Consider the following 22,023-nt stretch of genomic DNA (forward strand, 5'->3'; position numbering starts at 1 on the left):
CGTTGTTTACATCGTAAATCGAAACTGAGGCAGACGAAGTAGCGCAAAGCAGAACAGACAGAGTCAAATAAAAAGTCTGGATGCCGGGACCTGAAGAAGGGAAGATGCTAGCCATTTCGTCATCTAATAATATTTTTAATTATTAAACTACATACAGAAATAAACATGTGTTTTTGAAACACCTGTGACATTACACCTCTACCCGACTACGCCCGAAGCAAGGTTACTGATGTTGCTGTGCTGTGCGTTCACTGGCGCAGTAATAACGACACATGATCTGTATCAGAATATAAACGCGAATATTTGGGAATGGAATCGTAAAATAAGGTCTTTGACAGCGAGCAGCAAGTTCATTTATAATTCACGGCACTCTCGGACCTGATTTATAAATATTGAGATAGATGAGATACTTGTAGTAAGATCTAACACTGCCCCTGATTATAACTTTTTGTCAGATAATTGAGTTAATCTCCTGCTGTAGCTGTATTATTCGGCATAATTAGTCACTAACAGTAAAGTTCCAAATGCAACTTTGACCTAATTCAACCAATAACGGCCTCAAAGCTAACTTCAAGTTTTAATGGTATAAGTGTAGTATACTGACAAATGGTGCCTCTCGCCTAAGTTGGACGATCACCTGACATTACCCAAGTGAGAATTGTAACAAAAAAGTACGTATCCGTAATGTTTGTAACACTATTCAATGTCTCATATTATTATAGTACCTATTCGGTAATCATGAGCCATGGCGTAATAAGTAGGTGCTATATCGGCAGGAGACAAATACTGCCCGCATTCAAAGCGCGTGTGTACAAGCGCTCTGTTGACAAACTCGCCCACATTTAGCTATTTTAACGCCATCCTCAGTGCAATTAATGTTAGCTACATTCCGACGGTACTATTAATTAGATTCTATTTTGAATAATTATATCAAACCATGCTTAAACTGTGGGAAAATGTTACCACAGCAACCGCTCATTTTTGTTTATGCTTACTAAGCATCCATTCAAAGTGTATGAAAATATCGAGCTTAACAAAGTATACACAGCGTTTGCGCCGTTTCCGCGCGGCCGCGTCGACGGGCTATTTTGATTTCACTGGAGCAGTAAAAATTCCTCGCCTGCGCATGGAAAAAATTAAAATTCTTTATATTTTACTCATCTGTGAATTGAGGAAAGAAATCATAAACAATTCGCTAATCTACCGATCGTTTGGCGAATTTGCTCGCACCAATTTCTACGAATATCGCATTTGCTACGCCTGGCAGCGAGTGGAAGTGGCGCGGCGTGGCGTGGTGACGTGCTCGTATGTATTTTCTATAACGAGCACGTTATCAGCACGTCTTTTGTCAGTCACTTATTTTTGTCTGAAAGAGGCAAAACGCGCGTTATCGTAACGACCGTATGAGTAGGTACGCTGTTTCTACGCGTGCTTATGTCGGTGTGTGTTACTAATTGCTGGTGATGTTTGATTATATTTTAACAGATTTTCTTGACAGCAGTAATGTAAAGTTTGGTTAAATTCGAAAAAGAAATTGTAGCCTAGCTTACATTACGAGACACAATAACCCGAGAAAGGATTCGTTTTCGGTTTCTTACGAGTAATGTGAGATCAAGACGTAGCATGACGGATCGCGATTAGAACGGCTTTTGTGCAGCTGCCTTTTGTCACGTCGGAACAATGTTTAAAAGGATTCTGGGTATCATTAAGCTACAAACCTGTATAAAAACTCCGTATTGGTAATAGTCACATTACATTACATTATTCGAACATTTTATGTTATAACAACGAGATAGATTGGCTTATAAAGTTACTCCGTAACGCCGAGGGTGCGCGGAAAAAGTTCGTTAAAATCTCAGATTATCACGTCGCCAGCTGAGCCCCGGATTGGCATCATCTAATTGACTTCTTTATTTCCCGAGAGCTAATTATCCGAATTTGGCCGAATTAGAATGCCGAGAGTAATCCCGAAAAGAATCGCCTCGACTAATTACGAACAATGTAAGTCCCCGGAGAGATCGAGATTGTGTATAATTGTTGTTAATTCTATTGTTAATGAAATAAGTGTTTCCAGAAATAAAAATAATTAGCTTATTCGCTAAAATCTTTTTATCAGCAAGCAATTTTCTCTAATTATCATTTGGCCTACTTTTACAATAGTAGGTAAATAGTGGCCTGGTCTCATATCCCAGGATTTTTTAAGAAAATGTTCATACTTGATAAGTTGAGCGCAAACCCCGCCTGTATCATTTCGCACTCGCCTTAAAAGTCAGTTTTTAATGGTTGCGCTGTAAACACATGCAATAGTTAATTATTAATTTCAATGGATATAGACTCTTACTCATGAGTAGGAGTTATGAGGCTGAATTTAAAATCACAGAAACATTCTTATTTTTTCTCTCCGCTTGACTGTTTGCAGCCGATGCGAATTCTGCGAAGCCGTAAAACAGCTCATATACGTATACTAGTAACGCCGCTGTAACTCTTTTTTATCGCGCCTGTAGCACGCCAGCGCAAATAATCAGGCGCGGGCTGGACACATGTTGCGCCACTGTAATTGAGATTAATGGCCGATCTAAAAAAAAGTTGCTTCACTTCAGAACGGAAGTGAGAAACTCACTTCTGATAAGATTCTTAAAATTCCGATATCCACAAAAATACCGTCCGTAATTTCCAATTAGATAACAGGAAATAACATAAGTAACATGAGGAGATACCTAAATCTATAGCAATGTGAAATTGTAATGTTCGTTCTTTTGAACGACCACTGCTGGACAAAGGTCTCCTCAAACGATTTCCCTACGACCGGTCATACGCTGCCCAAATCTAGGTGCTTTCTGCGACCTTTGCCAGATCGTCGGTACGCCTAGTGAAATTGTGTATTTTTGTAAAACGTTTTTTACTTGTCTAGTCTAATAATTACTTAAATAATTTGCTTCCAAACGAAATCTCCCAGGTTTAAATTTTTTCATTAAGTCTAAAAGGTGTTGTCAATTTAACTTAGTGCCTAATGTAGTCAGGGAATTAATCTTTAATTAAAATCGCCAGAGGACTCGCGGGAAAACATCTTCCTTAGATAGAGCCACGTGCATCACAAGATCACTTTTATAATCATAAAAACTTGTCTATTTAAAATCTTGGATATTTTTTAACTATAATTTGAACATTATATTATTATTACGCATGACACAAGTAATAAAAGTCAAAACTCTAGAAAAAGCTAATCCACCGGATACAATGAAAAAAATAGTTTGGTTACTGCTTACATAAATAAGAGACTTGCGAACTGGAGGTTCCTACTAACTATGGTGAGGTTCGTTCGTTCGTTTCAGCCAAATGACGTCCACTGCTGGACAAATGCCTCCCCCAAGGTTTTCCACAATGAACGGTCCTGCGCTGCCTGCATCCAGGCTCTTCCCGCGACTTTTACCAGATCGTCGGTCCAGTAGGAGGCCTGCCCTATAAAACTATGGTGAGGCACAAGGAACAAATTTTTTTGTAAATTAAACTATTTTGTAGTGAACTAAACCTGGTTCGGTTATAGGTTAACACTCAGTTCACAAGTCACTCATTTGTGTAAGCAGTAACAAAACATTTTTTTCAGTGTAGATCAGAAGATCAAGAAAAGAAAAACAAAAGAAAATCGCGTCCAGCCACTACTTAACGCCGCGCGGCGCCAAATCCCAGGAGTCCCGGCCTTAGGCCCGCGCTGACTTAAGTGCAAGTCCGGGCGTGGGCGCTCCTACAGCCCCGATATATTGGTTATCTACTACATTATCACTTTGCTTCTTCCTTGTATTGAGCTATATTTAGATGGCGTAATAAGTGTAGGAATTATGAACTTAAATCCGAAAATCTCAACACTTCGATTTTGAACCTAACTAAGTACATTTACATCAAAATCAAAGGCAAGAAGATTGGATGGATTTAATTTTATTCAAACCTCACTGACTAATTACTTAATACTATACAAATGAAAATTTTATAGTTGCCTTAACCAATTATACACCTTTGACGTGGTATAGTAAAAGCGCACTAAAATCAGGCCATAAGGAAACAGGCGGCATAATACCTTCGGCCATAACCCCGACCTCGCGGGAAACAATGGCGCTATCCAGCAGGTCACATAATAATATGTCATACGTTTATTACGGCTCTCAGTTGTTATGATAGAGGATATAAATAGATAGCTTACTTATTGTTACTAGGAAATTCGCAACCCACCCGTCGCGCCTTCGAGGAAACTTGCACACTGGGTTGTTACAAAGCTAAGAAGATGGCAACAGCAACCTTTCCATTAACATAATTTAGGAATTGCTTTGGATTATTGAAATAATTGTTTCATTATTACAAGTACATCATCATTTCACGTCTAATGAATTTGCGTATTAATGTATGCGTACATTATATTTTGAAAGCTTTTCTTTGCTCATCAAAGTATAATATTCCACTCAACCTGTATTATTTGGCTCAGTAATGTCTCCATCTATATTTACAGCCCCACTTACCAAATTATTCGCTTCGTTACCTCCGTATTTCGGGATTTATTGACATAAGTAAGACGAAAATATTGTGGGGTTATTTTAAATATCTAAGATTACAGAACATAAAAGTTGAGTAACCTATATTACATTCCTCAAAAAAGTGCATTTGTAAGTTTTGTAACTAAGTATTTTGGCTTAATTTAAAAATTCTCAAATCTGTCGAATTTGCATAAAATGAAAACTGAAGCAGGTACGCTCTGACCCTTAAAATAAAGTCCCTGTGGATGTAGAGTCAATCGGAATTCTACATAAAAGGAAATCCAAGACCAGAAAGTGCTTTTTGGGCTGAAAGTAGGTCACTGAAAGGATTGTGCTTCGTATTGTTTTAGCTTATGAACGGAGTAAAACACTTTACGCGCTTGAAGGTTTGGAGTAACTTTGTAACGAGAAAAACTTTTAACAATTCCATTCTGAAGAGATTTGAGATAGTCTAGAGATTCACAACTTGGAAGGCAACAAAATGCAAATACTATTTCACTTAAATATATTATTTTCTTTCACAATCTAGACAGGTACCTACCTAACCTAGGCAATATAAATAATCCGGGATTTTTACTAAGATCTTTTTAGTGATTTTTTTTAGTTTTTGTATGTATAAAGTCGGATACCTAGATAGCACAAACGAATATTTAGACTGAATAAACTTTTCACGTACAAATCGAGTTCATTTTGAAATTCATTAGTCAATTGTGCAGCTCCATTCTATGGCATTAATATTTATACTTTTCTCTTTTCACTTACTTAAACCTACCTCTACCATAACAATAGATATTTGCTCTCAATGAGATGTAAACAGACCATAAACAATCAAACGTATCCGCGGCGACTAGCGTAGCGAGCAGACGTGTCGACATTATTTTCGAAAATATTTCAAAAAGTGATATTCAATAACTAACCATAAAGACCCTAAAATACAGTGCAATATCCAAAAACGCCCAAATCGGAAGAGCGAAGAGGACAGAAAGCGCATCAACGACGCGCCCCGATCGCAGTACTCAGAACCCGTATTCACATTAACCGAGCGGAGCGATAAGCGGAGCGAGTTTTGTTGCAGTGCGGTATGAGTGTCAAACATTCGCCATCTAAAAATATGAATGTAAGTGGACAGACCAGTACCTCCCAGCAGGAACTACCACAGCTTAATGCTGCTGACATTGAGCGAAGAAATGTAGCACAACGTAAGAAGCGAGTACGGGATGATGACTATGAACGCCAATTCAGTGAATTTAAAATGGAAATACTGCAGGTCATCGCTGAAGCTGGAAAATCTCAGACTGAAGGTATTAATATGATACAAAAAGACATCTCATCCATCAAAAACCAACTAACAGATATTAAAACTACCACTGAACAATTAATAATCGAAAACAGAGTATTTAAAACACAAATCGAGAACCTTTCTCATACTGTGTCTGATACCCAAGAGAAAATAAAATCCCTTGAAAATGATGTGAGTGTACTTCGAAAGAATCAAGATAAGCTCTCACTTATGGAACATCCTGTAGCATCAACCTCTCAAGTAGATTTACTTGAAGAATTAGAACAGCGCCTAGAACGCAGCAAAAATTTAATAATCGCTGGAATTCCTGAACCACATGATAATAATATAGAAAACAGAAAAGAATCAGACAGAATCGAAGTAATGAAAGTTATTACCGACATATATCCTGAATGTCCGAACCCTGCAAAAATAATACGTCTAGGCAAATATAATAGGAGTAAGGATCGTGCACTGAAGGTGTGTTTCTCATCTCAAGAGGCTGCAAAAACGATATTGAAAAAGAAAACTAGCATCAAGAATCCTAATATAAAAATGTACAGTGACCAGACACNCCCAGTTGCTTACACCCTACCATATGTAGGTTTTGAGACAACTTTTAGGGTGTCAATATACACGTATTTACAGACTTACAGCTGGGTATCTCGAATTCCGAGGTGAACTTACTATAATGACTGGACTAAGATTGTATTTCACCTGATGGTAAGTGGTGATCAGGCCGAAGGTGGAAACGAAGTTCACCCGGAATCCTCAACCACGACGGAACTGGCTATCTTACCTCTAGCTGCCGGAACACAACAATACTGTTAACATTGTTGTTATGGCGACAGACTTAGATAAGATGGTGGTAGCTAGCCAAGCCCAAGCGGACTTAGAACAAGCCCTACCACCAACCAAACCGAACAGAAAAATCTGCCCCCACTGGGAATCGAACCCGGGACCTCTGCGTCTGAAGCAGGTGGTCTTACCATACCACAAGACCACAAATTAAGGTGGATAATCATGACTTTAAGCATTTTATGTTTGTTTGACCATGATCCTTGCCCGCTCCATAGTTTGTAGTCAATGACAGTGATTCTACAATTATTTTTTTTACAAGTTTCACAGCTTTGAACTACAGCAACTATGATCACCTTGTATTCTTGTCAATTGCATTTTGACACATTCTCATCAAAACGGTAAAATATCAACAAAATTATATCTTTCACCTGTCAAAAAAGTAGATTCATTCATTGATCGTATCAAAATCTTTAATTTTGCTATTAGATTTAAGTTTCTTTGTTTCTCTAAATCATAAAAACAAATGGATTCGTCATCAATTGTAAGTTTCAATAATGATTCTACATTTCAATCAACACTAAAAGGCGATTATAATAATGTTAGTGTTCACGAATTGGCATTACACGCAATGAGAGATCGATGTTTACTGCTACAACGGAGAATCAATGCTCTAGAAAGTGATAACATGCGTTTAAAACTAGACATTACTAAAGCTAATGAAAATACCCCATACATCCCTCTACCCGAAGATGAAAAGTTTCAGCTGCAACAAAAAATCGCTGAATTAAATAAACAGAAATCCCAGCTCTTACATCATGTTTTTATGGTTTCTTGTGAAAATAAGAATCTTTGGAATAAAATATCGGCTATCAAAGGGCCAGAAAAAGCTACTAAAGAATATACTAAGCAACCACTTGCACGGGCTAACACATATGTGCACAGTACACCAAAAACAAGTGCAAACTATCAAGAAAAATATTCCGAATCTAGCTTAGAAGAGATATCACTCAAGTTAATAAATAGCTACATCCAAGAGAAGTCACAATTAGTGGAACAATATGAGCAAATGGCACAACTTCAAGATGCTGATGATGAGAATTTTCTGAATGTCGAATCTATAGGCTTTGCTTATATGGAAGACCCAGCTATGGACTCCCTAAAGGAGATTCATTTACATACTGAGAAACTGCAAAATCTTAAAAAAGAACTTGCTCAACAAGAGCAAGACCTAAAAGTTGTGATAACAAGAATAGAAACTGTATTAAAAGGTATTTCACTATTCTGATTGTGTTTTTGATTACTAATGCCAAAACTGCTATCCTTGCATAATCATGTTGGGATGTTATTATGCGTTTTATAATAATGGCATCTTTCTTGTTTACAGAAGGCTACAAATGTCCAACTTGTATTGCAAACAATACTAAAATTATTACATCTGAACACAAGGAAATTGAAACAAGTGATAGTTTAGCAAATTGGGCTACGCCAGTGGAATCCAGCAACTACAATAACTTCAGTGACCTGAACACATCGGCTTATAAAAAAAATATAGATAAAAATGACAGTGAAAGTAGAGCATGTCCTAATAAAGTATGTCCAATGTGTGGACAAAATTTTCAGGAAGATGTAGCTTTTACAGAATTCCAATCGCATGTTGAAAATCATTTTATTGGAGAAAGTGAAGCAGATTCTGTTATAGACAACTTTGAAAACGTTCCATATTCTTTTGATCCTGTGATATAATATTCCTATTAATTATTATTATTTTTGTTAAATGTAATTTATTTTGAATAGAAAAAGGAATCTGTTTTGTAAGAATTATGATATAATAATTATTTCTACTAAATGCAGTTTTTTTTTTAAATTTTTACACCTAGCAACTACTCTATCCATTTGTGCTATTATTCTATTATGGTGAGAGAGATAATCTGAAAGCCTTCTCATTTGATATTTTTATTATTTATTTAGAGCAGTATATTTTGGCATTTAGTGTTGGGATTGATGAATAAAAATAAACTGAGATTAAACCTTTTATTTATTTTATCAATGATTAATGATAACTAATCTAACACTTAAGTTTTTTTTCATACTCTATGCTAAATCTGTGGGTTTTACATCTTTAGAATCTGAAGGTTCTTGTGTAGACTTTTGCAGCAAGTTTTTGCTGAACCAATGTGGTCTTTCCTTTTTCATTTCTATAATCCTTTTGCCTTTCCAGAATTCTTTGGGCTGTAATAATTATAATACAAATAAGTAAGTTGTTAACACAGATCAATAAAACAAAATACAGCTAAAGCAATTACAATATTAAAGATTTACCCCCTTACTAATAAAAAGTTACACAGTTGGTGAGCACTGTTTTAAAATGACATTTCCATACTAAACGTCACTTTAAAACACTGTTCAACGAGCGTGTAAGTTTTATTAGTAAGGGGGTTAGATTATTATGATTATGAAATATACATGCCAAAGTATCTTCAGTTATTAAAATGCATATAAGATCTTTAACCTCTCCTATGCTTTGTCTCAGATCTGTGCAACCTCTGTCAACTGCTATGTCTCAGATCTAAGACAAGACTACTTTGTCATTTGAAACATCATTTGAAAACCGTAGCAGTTGGCGGGTGCAGTTTTGCGCGGCTCAATAGCACGCCAAAGGTTAAAGCTGTTGAGATATCACAAACATACCTGATCTGGGACATTTTCTCCTTCATAAAGTACAATTACTTCTTTGTCAATCGGGCTGTTACTCAATTTTTCAACTATTTTCTCTTGTATTTCTTTAGTTTCACTTTCAATTTTTTTGTAGCAGTGTCCTGAAATAAGTAACATTTGTGGCTTACATAATGATGTACCAGCTGAAATTTTTGAAATTAGCGACTATTAATGACTGCTGAAGACAGAAAAAACATACCACAAAGTCTTCCCGATTCATAGTGATGGCCACATTCTTTGCACACCAGAATGTTTGTTTTAGGCTGTAATATCTTTAGTACATATTGTGGTGAACCAAACTTTCTTTTCAAACGCTTCTCAATAGTTCTCCTAAATTTTGGAACTGCCATCAAAAAACCATCACCAATAATATCTTGTAGTGAAAACTTTCTGGGTGCTAACGGCGCAGGATTATGGACATAGGCTAACGCCAGCTCTGTAAAGGATAATTTAAATTATAATTTTTAACTACATTAACAAAAGAAGAAAAGGCTGATTACATTTTTACCAAGAAATATCTATCTAGCTAGAGTATTATGTACTCTGTTTACTTCCTTCCTACCTTTTGGTGGCTGTCCGAAAAAACTATTTAGAACATTATGTTCAATTCGACGAATTACGTCTATAAAACGAGATAGGCGTGGAATCATTTTATTAATAAATGAACGTGGAGATTAACATGAAAATATTATTTCAGCAATCAGCATTCAGTCAGGCCAATTTTTTTAGGTTATAATTTTTTTTTAATTTAATGAAATGTCAAGTCAACCTTTTTTTTTAATTGTCAACCCTTAAATGCTTGTGTGATAAATAAATTGCAATTGAATAGTCCGATGATCAATTGAATTGATTGGTATTCTCGGTCAGAATATTGACATTGGTGACAGGAAACTTTTTCGTAATGGCAACTCAGATGAAAAATGGCGTTTGACAATCAGCTGTATGAAAGTGGGGAGGAAAAGGCGAACGTCTGTATTTTACGTTCGTTATGTAGTTCATGTCCTCAAGCGTATCGTTGCAGTTGTAACTATGGCGTGTTTAAGTTCCAGTAGGCTCTGTGCTCGTGTTCAAGATAAGTTATTGTGTCAATTTGGACATAAAGTTCGAAGGCAAACTGTATTTGTGAAACTCAAACCCCCTGGACCTTCTCCTTTGCGGATATTTGGAAAGACTTGCCAGGTTAGTTACTTTTTAATTTTATTTGTTTAAAAATATTTATTTATTCCTAGAACTTAACAAAGTTGTTATTTTTATTTATAGTAAATATATCAGAATGTTAAATCATGTCATTCTTAATGAAGGACTTTTTACATAACCGCAGGCATGACATTAACCTCTACGTCAGCTGATCGTAAGATTTCAGTAGATTTCTGACTGAATCTATAGAAAAAAAATTGGCAAATGTAAAGATCAGACATGATCATCATAACAAGTGTACATTATTCAGCGCAGTAAACGAATTTATTGTAAATGGTAAAAGTGAAATCTTCGCGTGTCGGTGGATAGTGGATAGGTTCGTGCGCGCGCGACACAGGTTTGTTGGGTTTGCTCAATGATTTTCACTCATTCTTGAAGGTATTTCACTTTTACTTTGCACAAACAAGCTCTGTTGTTTCAGATAATAAATCTTTTGAATGTACTGTGGACATCAAATAATTTGAACAAGATTCTAATCAGTAAAATGTGATTTTGCTATTAGAATCTAATCAGGAACACTCAAAAGGAATTTTTATTTTTGCTTAGACTTGTGGGGATTAATACTAATGAATGTTGTTAGTAAAGTAATTATGGTAGGTCTAGGTATTTTGATTGCGGGCTATGGCCGGCGTCGCCGCCAGCCGCCGCGCCCGTGTGTGACAGGCACCCGCGCCGCGTCTTGCTTTCTCGCGCAGGCCGCAGCGTGCGCGCATGCAATGTCCAATATCGACGACTAGCGCAAAACTTTCTAAGCAACAATTATTTTTCGCATTAATATTTCATTTGCTCCTTCATTCGCAATTGATTACAGGTCGATTTCTTTAGTTTGTCCTCATTGGAGCTGAAGAGTTTTTTCAAAGCGTTAAAATATTTCCAAGCCAGATATGTTTTAGATTCTCTAATAATTGACTATTAAAGTTTGTTTGCTGTTTAAACTATATTAGGTAGATCCCTATAAGATTTTATAAAGAAATGTTTGGTCAAACATTCTATGGTCAGTGAAAGTTGTATGATGATGCGTTGAATTTTTAATAGCTCGAAATCTGGGTAAGTAACCTGTTGAAGGAGTGTTATTGCCTTTCTTATTTTATTCTAGTCCATTTGGCGAGCATTGACCTCGTTTTGTCGCGAGACATTTGCACCACTCGGGCTATCGTGCTTAGATGTTGCGTGTCGTCTAGATCCTTTTTTAGGAAACCTTGTGGTTAAATGCTCAGGCTTTAAAAGAAGCAAGCAGAAATAGTTTTCTTGATCAATTTCTGAACCTTTCGTTAATTCTTCCAGTCAGTTTTTGATTTGCTAGAGCTGCTAGCTGAAAAGTCGTAGAGTTTGGGTGCCAGGACTGCCAGGCAAGACAAGCAGGTCCTACCGTTGATTCTTAAAACAGTCGAAAACTATGTAATGGATTTCTTATTCTTATAACTTCGTCTTCAAAGGAAAAGTTATGCAGTATACCCTCACTGATTGTTTCCGTTTCGAAGAAATAAGCTAGATATGGTTCGAGTTTGATGTTTGCAGGTTATTTGGGTGGACGCTTGAATGGGCCCGCCACGTAACGTCCTGCGTAAATGAAGCTCAGTAGAAATGCGGAACACATAACTATTTGTTCAGTCGACATCATTGTATAAGAGTTTGCGGCAACGCATACGACGTAGCATATGTTATTTTCGACTTACAACATTTTCTTGAATCCTAAATTACGTGATGACAATACAAAAGGGCATAGAAAGCTGGAAAGTCATGTTTACGGCCATCTACGGCGATTCGTTTGATGTTCCTATTGATGCTAATAGTGTAATTTAGTTTTTTGTAACTCATTGTTTCATGGTCAGGAATTTTCGCAATACTTCGTCACATCATTCAATTCTAACATAGTATATTTGATTTTGATGTAAATTACGCAAACTTGATATCTCGTTGGTCGTTGTAAAAGCGTGGGTTAATATTGTGACATCGAAGACCACAACCTTGTGTCAGCAACGGTTTAAGAATCCACCAGTAAGAAGCGATGTTTTTAAACGCAATCAATACTACAGTATATTATAGCGTATCTCACGATCTTTCTAATAAGATCTAATTTGGTAGGTAACATCAAACTTTTCTCTAAGCCAAAATGACAATAAGAATTAGAGAAAAAAGCTCTACTTAACAACTTAAACACTGAAAATATTAATCTTATATTTGACTATATTCGGACACTCGTCATTATTGTCATTAGGAAAACAAGTGAATCCAACTTACGAAAACGGAACGGCCAGACACCGCAAGAATCAATAGGTAATATAGAATACCTAGGCTATAACTTAGATACTTAATACATTTTTGTTACAAAACCGAGCCTCGAAATGCTCGTAGCGATTTCAAGCTGTTTTAGTTAAATTAACGACGGCTGTTTCTTGCTTGATGTTACTGCCAATAACTTATGACAATGAGCAAATCGCCCAGAGGATCTTAAGCGTGATAGAGTGACGTCTTGTCAAATATATTTTCATACTTAACCAAAGAGGGGGCACTATTTACTGCGTTGATTGCTACTCGGCGTCCTTGCAATGGCTGCATGCGCAGGCTAGGTTGGTACAATTGGGCAACTGCGTTTCGGTCGGCTCTTGCAAACAATGAACTCATCAACGATGTCTGTTCAACTATTAATTGCCGCCGCTTGCGCGCAGGACGCAGTTATTTGATAAGGACCTACACTTCTATTGAGCAACGGATAATGTATGATTTACACTCGCAATTTTAGAGATCTCCCCAGATGATAACTTCAAATGTGGAACTAAACTTTATGTCATTGAAGATAGATGTAATTGAGATGCGCGTGACGAGTATGAAGAGTTAATTATTGGGTATGTTTTGAGCACAAACGTTGACGTCCTTGTAATAAACTTCCATATTTTATGGAAACTTAAATAACCTTGGAATAGCCATCGTAGCAGATACATCTAGTGATGCTCATAAAATTCATGATTATTATGGGCTATAAATAATAAGCATGTTCGAATTTTTGAGAGCGTGACAGAGTTATTTTGTAATGCACCTTGGCTACATCGCTTGCACAGTGCAATTCTTTTAAATGAAGCAGCGTTGCATTAGTGGATGTTAAGATTGTATGTACATAAATATAACCTAGAGGTATTTAATGGGCATTGCGATGTTTCCGCGAAATCGCGTTTCCATGCCAATGCCAATACTCTCTAAAAGGATCTCTTATTTCCATTTGTTCAGTAGGCTCTGTAGTGGATATTGAAATTTGATTTTTTTTCCAAGGATTATGTTATTAGTGCGTTTCCTTATTTGTGTGTTTTCTTGTCTCGCTTTGTTTTTAAATTGTACTCTAACCAAGGTTATAACTTTCAATGCCTGCAACGCAAGGGCATTTTGTTAAAATTCCAAAATTGATAAATTGCGGCTCGTAATTATTAATCCTGTGATATTTTAAAAAATAAAACATTTTAGAGTAGGCTTTGTTTATTTTCAAAAGATTCGTTTTGTTTTTTCAACGAGCGAATGACACAGACTATATCATAAGTTGCAATCAGGTTGAAATTCTCATTTTAAACTATTGTAACGCGTTTTTACGTAGTTTTACATGAAAAATGATCTCTGACCCTCTCAGATTGTTATTTATTATGTCTTTTCATGACACATAAAGTGCCCAACAATAAACCCCGTAATCATGTATTGTAAAGTCAAAATAGGTAATTACTTTTATGAGTAGTCGTTTATTCCAGCTTTAATTAAAATCTAATTATTTATTTCGATAAAATCTCACCATATCCATTTAATTTCACAAGACTTTCTTTAAGTACCTGCTTATAGTAATTAGGTAGTTTATTAGGTAATCTAACACGATATTATAATAAAAAACTCATTACAGAATTCTTGAAATTAGCCAGGCAGTTTAACATCAGTATGACATGCTGCTGTAATAAAAATTTAAAGAAACTGACATCTTCAATATTTGTAGTGAAATTCTACATAACACTTCTCACCTAAGAATACGAACGACTAAAAATAATTTGGGTAAATATCCTGGCTTAAAATGAAGAATAATAAAATCGTAGCTTCTGTTAGATAGAGCTTGCGTATCAGACAAAAATAAAACATAATTCAATATTTTGGTAATTTTCTGTCGTAAAACAAACGAAAACGTTATAATTAAATTGCATTGATGATATAGTATTTTCCATCAAATTAATCGGCCATGCGACCGTCATATTTGTTAGAAAATCTCTTAAATCGGTGCGCGCACGCCAAGGCGTTGCATGCGCGCCGCAATTTTACCTGCCTCCACATAATCACGGCTTAGTATGATATTGACCCTTTTCGACTGACCCAGACTCGGGCGATTATGTAAACAGATGTTTACCGTTGACATCCAGCTAAGCCCTCATTAGGATTCTGACAACTTAAACAAATACCTACAAGTATTAAGTAACGTAAGCACACAGCCATGAAACTTTTATTAGGGCGTAGTTTAATTATTATGGTCGTCATTAAAATAATATTTCCGTATTATTATTTGTAGTATTTTATGATTTACTGCTCTCAGCATTAATGTGGCATTGATCAATTGTAACTTGAATTTATTATAATGAAAAATGTGTCATTAAAGCATTGTTACATCTGTGACGTACGATTCCCATTAACTTAGTAATGAAATTTATTACGAACTTGCCTGCCTACAACTATATTAAATTTTGTTGTATGATGGGGATATAAATTGCTTATTCTTAAATGTATTTACTTAACGCTAGGTTTAAATTGTTGGTCTTGAGTGGTGATCAACAACTGAAATTACTAAGGAATGAATGAGCCGAGTATAACTTTGTATTAACCTAATTTCGCTTTGCATGCCGTCTTGATTGCCGTCTGTGCTACGCGATTACCGTGGAATTATGACTTGTAGGTATTTTTCAATATTCATTATGATAATTTAACCCATTATCTGTCTATCTTTAATATTATAATGCAAACCTTATAATTTGGTACAAAATAATAAGCTATTTTCAATTTAGATGTTGCAATATTGAAGCGTAGTGCGTTGAAGTCTTTTGGACGGAACTTGCGCACGCGCCGCGTAGCTCATTTCGTGTTAATTAACAAATTAAAAAGTACGATTAGGTAAGTGACCTTAAGGGTTAATAAAACAGGTTCTTTGTGTGAGTTTCGTGATTTTATTTTTCTTTACAAATGGTTATTGTTAATGGTCCTTTCCTTTTTATACGCTTATATTGTTACGTCACACTTGCTGGAGTAGATGCTTGTCTAGTCGGTATACCTACTTACATCATCGGGGAGGGCAAGGGGTTAACTGAACGTGACAACAGTTGACAGTCTAGTCGTAAAGAACCGTCGACTTTTCGGTCACGTCAGTACAGGCTATTCATATTCGGCGATAATTTTTTTGTAGAATTACTTCATACGCACAAATATAATGTTTATTATGTGTTGAATATTTTGTCGAAACGAAAGTGAAAATTGTACCCAAATGTTAATACTGTTTAGCGGTCATTGTCTCATCATGACTAAACTTAGGTACCTAATTGCCATTTAACTACGTTTTAACGAATCTGTAGCTAATGTTGAAAGTTATTTTCAAATTCACAAGCGCAAATTTTATGACTCACTGAAATGGAATAGCGATCTAGTTACGTTTCAATGAATAGGCTCACTTTTCTAGGTAACTGCAGCTGGAGACATGAAATTCTTGCAAACAATTATAATCTATCAGAAAATATGTAATGTATGTATTGTCAAACATTAAACTTACATGTTTACCGATCAACTTGTCAATTAAAGTAATAAATCAAAGACAAAAATTAAAATTAATCTTAAAAGCTAGCTAATACTTATGAATAATAATTGTAATTAGAACATGAGCATTTTGAACTAAATTAGAAATTGTATTGTAAATTCAGACTGTGACAATTAAAACAATTATTTGTTTCATTCTGACAAAATTCGTTTTCAATTAACTCATTCGACTTAAAGTCACAGTATGTGTTTTAAGAAATGTTTCGGATTGCTTGTATCGCAACAGAGCCTCCGTTTAGCAACTGCACACGCAATAAGCATCTGTCAATTGCCAGGACGTGTCAATTGCTGGGCGCATCTATATTAAGCGCTCGCGCAGGAGTTCCGAACGTTCACTTTCTACAGTTTTAATTGTTATGTACAAACAGTACGCTGTTGCCAGCTCATGCAATTTTACGTGCGCGAATGCTGTTCATCATTTACATCAATCATGGAACTGTATTTTAATACTGTTCCTACATTACAGCGTTATTAGTAACATGTCATGTTCCAGCGATGTATAGCATAACTATTACAAGAATTATAATAGTGTATGCCCATTGAGCTGCAGTTAGTGCTATTTCGTAACCTAGAAGCCGATACCTATTTGCAGTCGTCACATTTAACACCTATTCACTAATCATTTGCCATTCATTATGACTGGGTTAAAACGCAGCACAATCGAACTTAAAATGCACTTGAGCTCGCTCTAAATGTCATCTGACGATCGATTTTGGTTGTCGCTAGCTTAAGTGAGGAAGGAAGTAAAATTTCGCTTCCTTATCAAGTTCCGCACATCGTTGCGTGTACTTTATATTATGTAGAGTCAATACACGCTATGGCTTTACACTATAAGCTATAAGCAACAGATTTCGATGAATCACTTACGGTTACAAAAGAATGCTGTTGATCTAACACGACTGATCTACTTGTGTACAACAACTGAATTACTTGACTGCTGAAATTTTCGTAATTTGAATGCAAGTGCAATGTTGATTTTAAAGCGCAGGAGCGTGGTGTTGCGAGTCCGAGTTTGTTTGCGTGCACGCACAAGACACGAGGCTTTTTACATCATGTCTTTAGCATTCATGCGGCAAGTCTCGTGTTTGAGTATTTATAATACTTTCTGGTTCTCTACGTAAGGAGTCAAAACTTCTTAAAGGTATTTACAAACTGCTAGTTATGTGCTCAGTGTATCGACTGTTACGTCCTAGCGCGTGCCGAATAATTTGCTAATGCTAAAATATACATCGATACTAAAACATATTAGACCTTGTTCCTATCAGGAACTAGAAACCGTTTGGTAGTTAATTACAGATACATATTTACTCGGCGGTTAATGAAACTTGTGTTGGTTCAATAGGTACTGGGACTTAGCAGTTTGTTTTGTACTCAGTTTTATGTGTTTGCTATGAATATTTAAGTTTCCTTAGTATTTCGTCTGACGCACAAGGTTTGTCCAGGGTATTTTAAAGGAAAATAATTGTATAAGAAAATTTAATTCTGAAAATGGTCAGTTTAATAATAATATGCAAAACTCTTTCTATAATAGGCATGGGAATAATTTATTAAGTCGATTAATTTGAGTTGATTGTATTCATGGTGTGACCAGTTGAAGGGAATAAAACAAGTGCGCGAGTGAATTTATTGCGAGCGATTTATGTAGCTATTAATTCATTGTGAGTGAAAAACTTATTAGTATTCCCTATGGAGGCGTCTGAAGAGTAGCTCAGGTGACGTGCGTGAAATCGGTTGGAAGTAATTATTATTCAGCGTGGTCGAGACGTCACAATGAATTAAGGATGTTGCCAAAATGCTTCGGGAGCCTTGCATTGGTTACATACTTTCAGTATCATTAGTACTTCAAGAATATTAATAGCTTGCTTATTTTATATACATTGAAGTGCTATAATTATGGCTTGCCTGATAAAAATACCAATTATAGTAACTGCGTTAAAATATGTCAATTGTATTTTCAGTGTTGTTAACAATAGCCCAAGGTAACAAGTAGAGCTTTGCAGCCAATTTGTCTAACGTTTCAGTGTGGTCGTTGATTTAGGCCACTTAAGCCTAGTGATTTTATTACACGTTACTTTTCACCTACTAAGTTAATCGAGGCTACAGTCACCCATTGTGGTACGATTTCCAATTTACTGTAATAACTGTTTCATTAGTACGGGCAAACTGGAACATTAATTAGTCATGGTTGTTTACTGGATGTTTTCGTGGCGTGCAAAAAGGTCGCATTTCGGATAATCATCATTAACAATAACGAGTGCAAATGGTTTGTAGATTAGAATAGCTATTTTCACATTAAAAACTTGTTTTTGCATTGCAGTCAGATAAAAAGTATTTTTTATCTATTTATTAGCTCAGTTACTAGGAATTGACTCAATTTAATTTCTCTTATTTCCAGGGCTACTTTGTAGTTAATTGGGCTAACACAATATCAGTCGTGCACGCTAACAAACAATACGTCATTCATTATTTTTAAACGTATGTTGTTTACGAGCAATCGAATATAGTAAAAAAACAATTTTTAACAGCGATGCTTTGAACTCGTAAGTGCATACATTTTTTAGAAAAAATAATGACAATAAACAATGAAGAGGCTTCCGTGTATTTTCATAACTTCCCACGATCCTAGATTTTATGTAGAGTTAAATAATAAGTAAAATAATATTAGTACTTTTTTTAATTGATACACTTACGCGTGAATGACCTAATAACGCTTCCGTTTTTTTTGTGTACGGAACCCTGAAAAAGGTATCCCCTTATGGCACACTACGTGCAACTGCGAATGCATACGTGTGTGGTTTTGCAACGGCTGGCCCATCGGGTGCGGACTGCACTCAGTTGCATAAAATGTTGCGACACACGAATCGCGGTCACTGCCGCGCTGCATAGTTAAGGGCACCGCACCCTTCCACTATCGAATGCAGGCTCTAGGCTCTGAGCTATTAATTGATACTAGGGTTGCCTTAAAACAAGTATTTGGTCTTAAAAAACGTCAGAAGATCCGGCTGGAGCTCAATATTTGGTCTTAAAAACAGCAGAAGTTCCGGCTGCAGCTCAACGCATATTATAAACGAATTATAAATTAATTTATCATGCAATTCTTCTATTCATGTTCTAAAATTAGTGTCTGTCTGGAGGTTACTCTTTAGACAGTTGCAACTTATACATGTGTTTAGAGTCGAATCTAATAATGTTAATAGAGGCATTAGGTAACTTGGTCTTCAGACTGCATTCTATTTCTGATAGCTTGCAAAAAGTTGATTGTCCTTCATATTAGTGCATTCCCGTCATTGTATAATTTGCTGTACGATGTGAGTAAATAGTGCATTATACTATGTTTAAATATGTACATCCGTCCATCGTTGATTTTTAACTTTGAGCGTCAACCCTAATTGGACCACTTTTGCTTTTGGTTTAAAAGCTGTAGTCAACGGCCTTCCGAGGACGTCGTGACGAATACTTTGAGAATGTAACAAGCTTGTTTTTGAATCGGTACTGTTAGTTTACCAGTGAAGGATTCGCCAAGTTATTGACGCGTGGTGAAGATCAACCATTGTGTTTTGACGGAAACACAAAATTGACAGCGGTTCGTTTGATATAGAGTCGTAGGTGTATCTCCTTCCTCAAAATTAAAAAGCTGTGATAATGCTTTAACTTTTGTTTTGTTAACTCAACGGGATGCTTCAGTGCAATATCTACCTGCTTGATTGATTGACAATTGATATGTCCTCTTTTTTGGATTTAAGTAAAGTCGACATTATAATTTAAGGGTAATCATAGCCTTGTAATTCAAGTATTTACAGCAAAAGAGCACCAGTGGTTGAGCATTTTCTTTCAGTTAATCAGCAAGTCGATCAATCACACATTACATTGCATAACTTCTTGTACAGTTAAATTGTCAAGTGTTTTAGTAATGAAGCCTGTTTTGTGGACCATAAAAACTAGTTAATGACATACGAGTATATGGAAACTTTCATTCATGAATTCTTCAATACCTTTTTTACGTCTCATTTTCACAATATTCGAGACCACCATGAAACAATTGGGTTTCCTGTTATTGAACATTTTATCTAATGGATTTCTATTATATTACTTATTGTATTTTCTATTTCATTATTCTACAATGTAATATTATTCTGTTATAATTATAAAATGTCTTATCTTTACTTTGTGTTAAGAGTGCAGTGATTGTCGTATTTGCCTCGATCGGGTGAACGTAATGCCAACTTCTTTTTTGTTGTCCTGTCAAGTGAATAAAGAATTCGATGATTATTAAATAGAGCAGAACTTATCTTGTCTGTAGGTTTCCTAAAATAATCAGGATGGAATAATATTAGTTAACTTCTAGGTAGGTTATAGTTTACAATAACTTGTTTTCGATCAGGGGAACTGTTTGAAATCTCTACTACCAAAAATTGTCCGGAAACTTGGATAATTTCAGAAAACTGAATCACTTTATCTTCGTGCGTTTGACAATTCGCTTGATATGTTTTTATTTATTCGGAGATGTGTTTTGAAGAGCCAATCAGATTTCCTTATTTCCACTTCTCATCTCCGCTCCACAAAGCTCCGCTCCGCGCTGCGCCGCCGCTGCTGTCAAATTCTATAGAAAAACTAGCGGATCCCGTTTTATCCCCTTTAAATTTTTCCTGAATTTTCTTTGCTATAAACCTCACGGAGCCCGAGACCTTTCCAACGAATGCAAAACCGTGGAAATCGGTTCGTGCGTTCTGGAGTTATAGCGTCAGGAAGGAAAACCCGACTTATTTTTATATAGTAGATTCTTCCGCCCAACACTTCTCCGCTCCACTCCTCCTTGATGGAAACCGAGCCTAATATAGTTATTTAATTTTTAGCGTTAGGAGTTGCATCTCAAACTGATAATAAGCGAAAGGTCGTTCAATTCCCGCCTTAGGCAGGTCGATTTTTTCAAGTTATTTATAATTGTCACACGAGCCTGAAATCTTTGTTTATTTTCAGAGGGTAACAACATGCGGGCCCGCCTGTGGCTCCGGCGGCGCGAGCGCAGCCACCTCGTCGGTCGGCGTTGCGCGCCGCCTCGCCTCCAGCCTACAGAGCACAAGCACCGGCTCCCTCCCAGACTACGGCACACAAATCGTCGACCCCTACCGCTTGCTTGAAGACGACCTCAATGGCATATACGAAGACATACGAGCGGTAAGTGTGGCTACGATATTACAGTAAAAAGGACATTGGGTTAGAAAAGTGTGTCCCACAAAAGTACTGATTACAAGAAAGTATTGATTAACTTTGAGCGCTAAGCATGCGTTGACAAACTTTCAGCTTTGATATTTTAACGAAGGTCTTGGGTTTATAACTCTAGGCTCTTGCTCTATACCAACATCTAACGTTATTTATTGATTCTATAATGTAGAGTTATAAATGTCTTACTCCAAATTGCGAGCGAAACAAAGCTGCCGGTGCAAAGTCCAATTTTAATGTCTACATGTCCTTCCTTATAAGTTTGACTTTGGACCTGTAAAACTTTGGCCGCCAAGTGTAGGCCTGAGGCCGTAAACATTCGCACGTTAAGATGATCACCAAGCCAGTTTTGGCATTGTTCAACACAACACAACAATGGCACTAGACGTAACCTTGACCTTTCGAATAAACATGCATCTATTGAATATGATTTGGCGTTATGATGGACACTGATCCCGCCTCTGACATGTG

The 22,023-nt window shown here is 36.3% G+C and overlaps 3 protein-coding genes across 3 annotated transcripts; 2 read left to right on the forward strand and 1 right to left on the reverse strand.

Annotated features, from left to right (window-relative positions):
* Positions 1-7,041: 7,041 nt before the first annotated feature.
* Positions 7,042-8,449, forward strand: spn-F (C2H2-type zinc binding domain-containing protein spindle-F). Its single transcript, XM_028323640.1, has 2 exons — positions 7,042-7,871; positions 7,988-8,449. The coding sequence occupies exons 1-2, from the start codon at positions 7,127-7,129 to the stop codon at positions 8,344-8,346; spliced, it is 1,104 nt and encodes a 367-aa protein (XP_028179441.1). The 5' UTR covers positions 7,042-7,126; the 3' UTR covers positions 8,347-8,449.
* A 171-nt stretch (positions 8,450-8,620) lies between these two features.
* mRpL32 (mitochondrial ribosomal protein L32) lies at positions 8,621-10,073 on the reverse strand. Its single transcript, XM_028323641.1, has 4 exons — positions 9,881-10,073; positions 9,518-9,754; positions 9,292-9,419; positions 8,621-8,832 (listed from the first exon to the last, which is right to left on the reverse strand). The coding sequence occupies exons 1-4, from the start codon at positions 9,966-9,968 to the stop codon at positions 8,695-8,697; spliced, it is 591 nt and encodes a 196-aa protein (XP_028179442.1). The 5' UTR covers positions 9,969-10,073; the 3' UTR covers positions 8,621-8,694.
* A 185-nt stretch (positions 10,074-10,258) lies between these two features.
* On the forward strand, positions 10,259-21,943 carry LOC114366705 (uncharacterized). The gene is made up of 3 exons (XM_028323649.1): positions 10,259-10,497; positions 21,310-21,507; positions 21,938-21,943. Exons 1-3 carry the CDS (start codon positions 10,261-10,263, stop codon positions 21,941-21,943), a joined length of 441 nt encoding a protein of 146 aa, XP_028179450.1. The 5' UTR covers positions 10,259-10,260.
* The last annotated feature ends 80 nt before the right edge of the window (positions 21,944-22,023 follow it).

The sequence above is a fragment of the Ostrinia furnacalis genome, unplaced genomic scaffold (genome assembly GCF_004193835.3).
Source record: "Ostrinia furnacalis isolate ACB-3 unplaced genomic scaffold, ASM419383v2 OfSCF0664, whole genome shotgun sequence".
NCBI classification, from domain to species: Eukaryota; Metazoa; Arthropoda; class Insecta; order Lepidoptera; family Crambidae; genus Ostrinia; species Ostrinia furnacalis.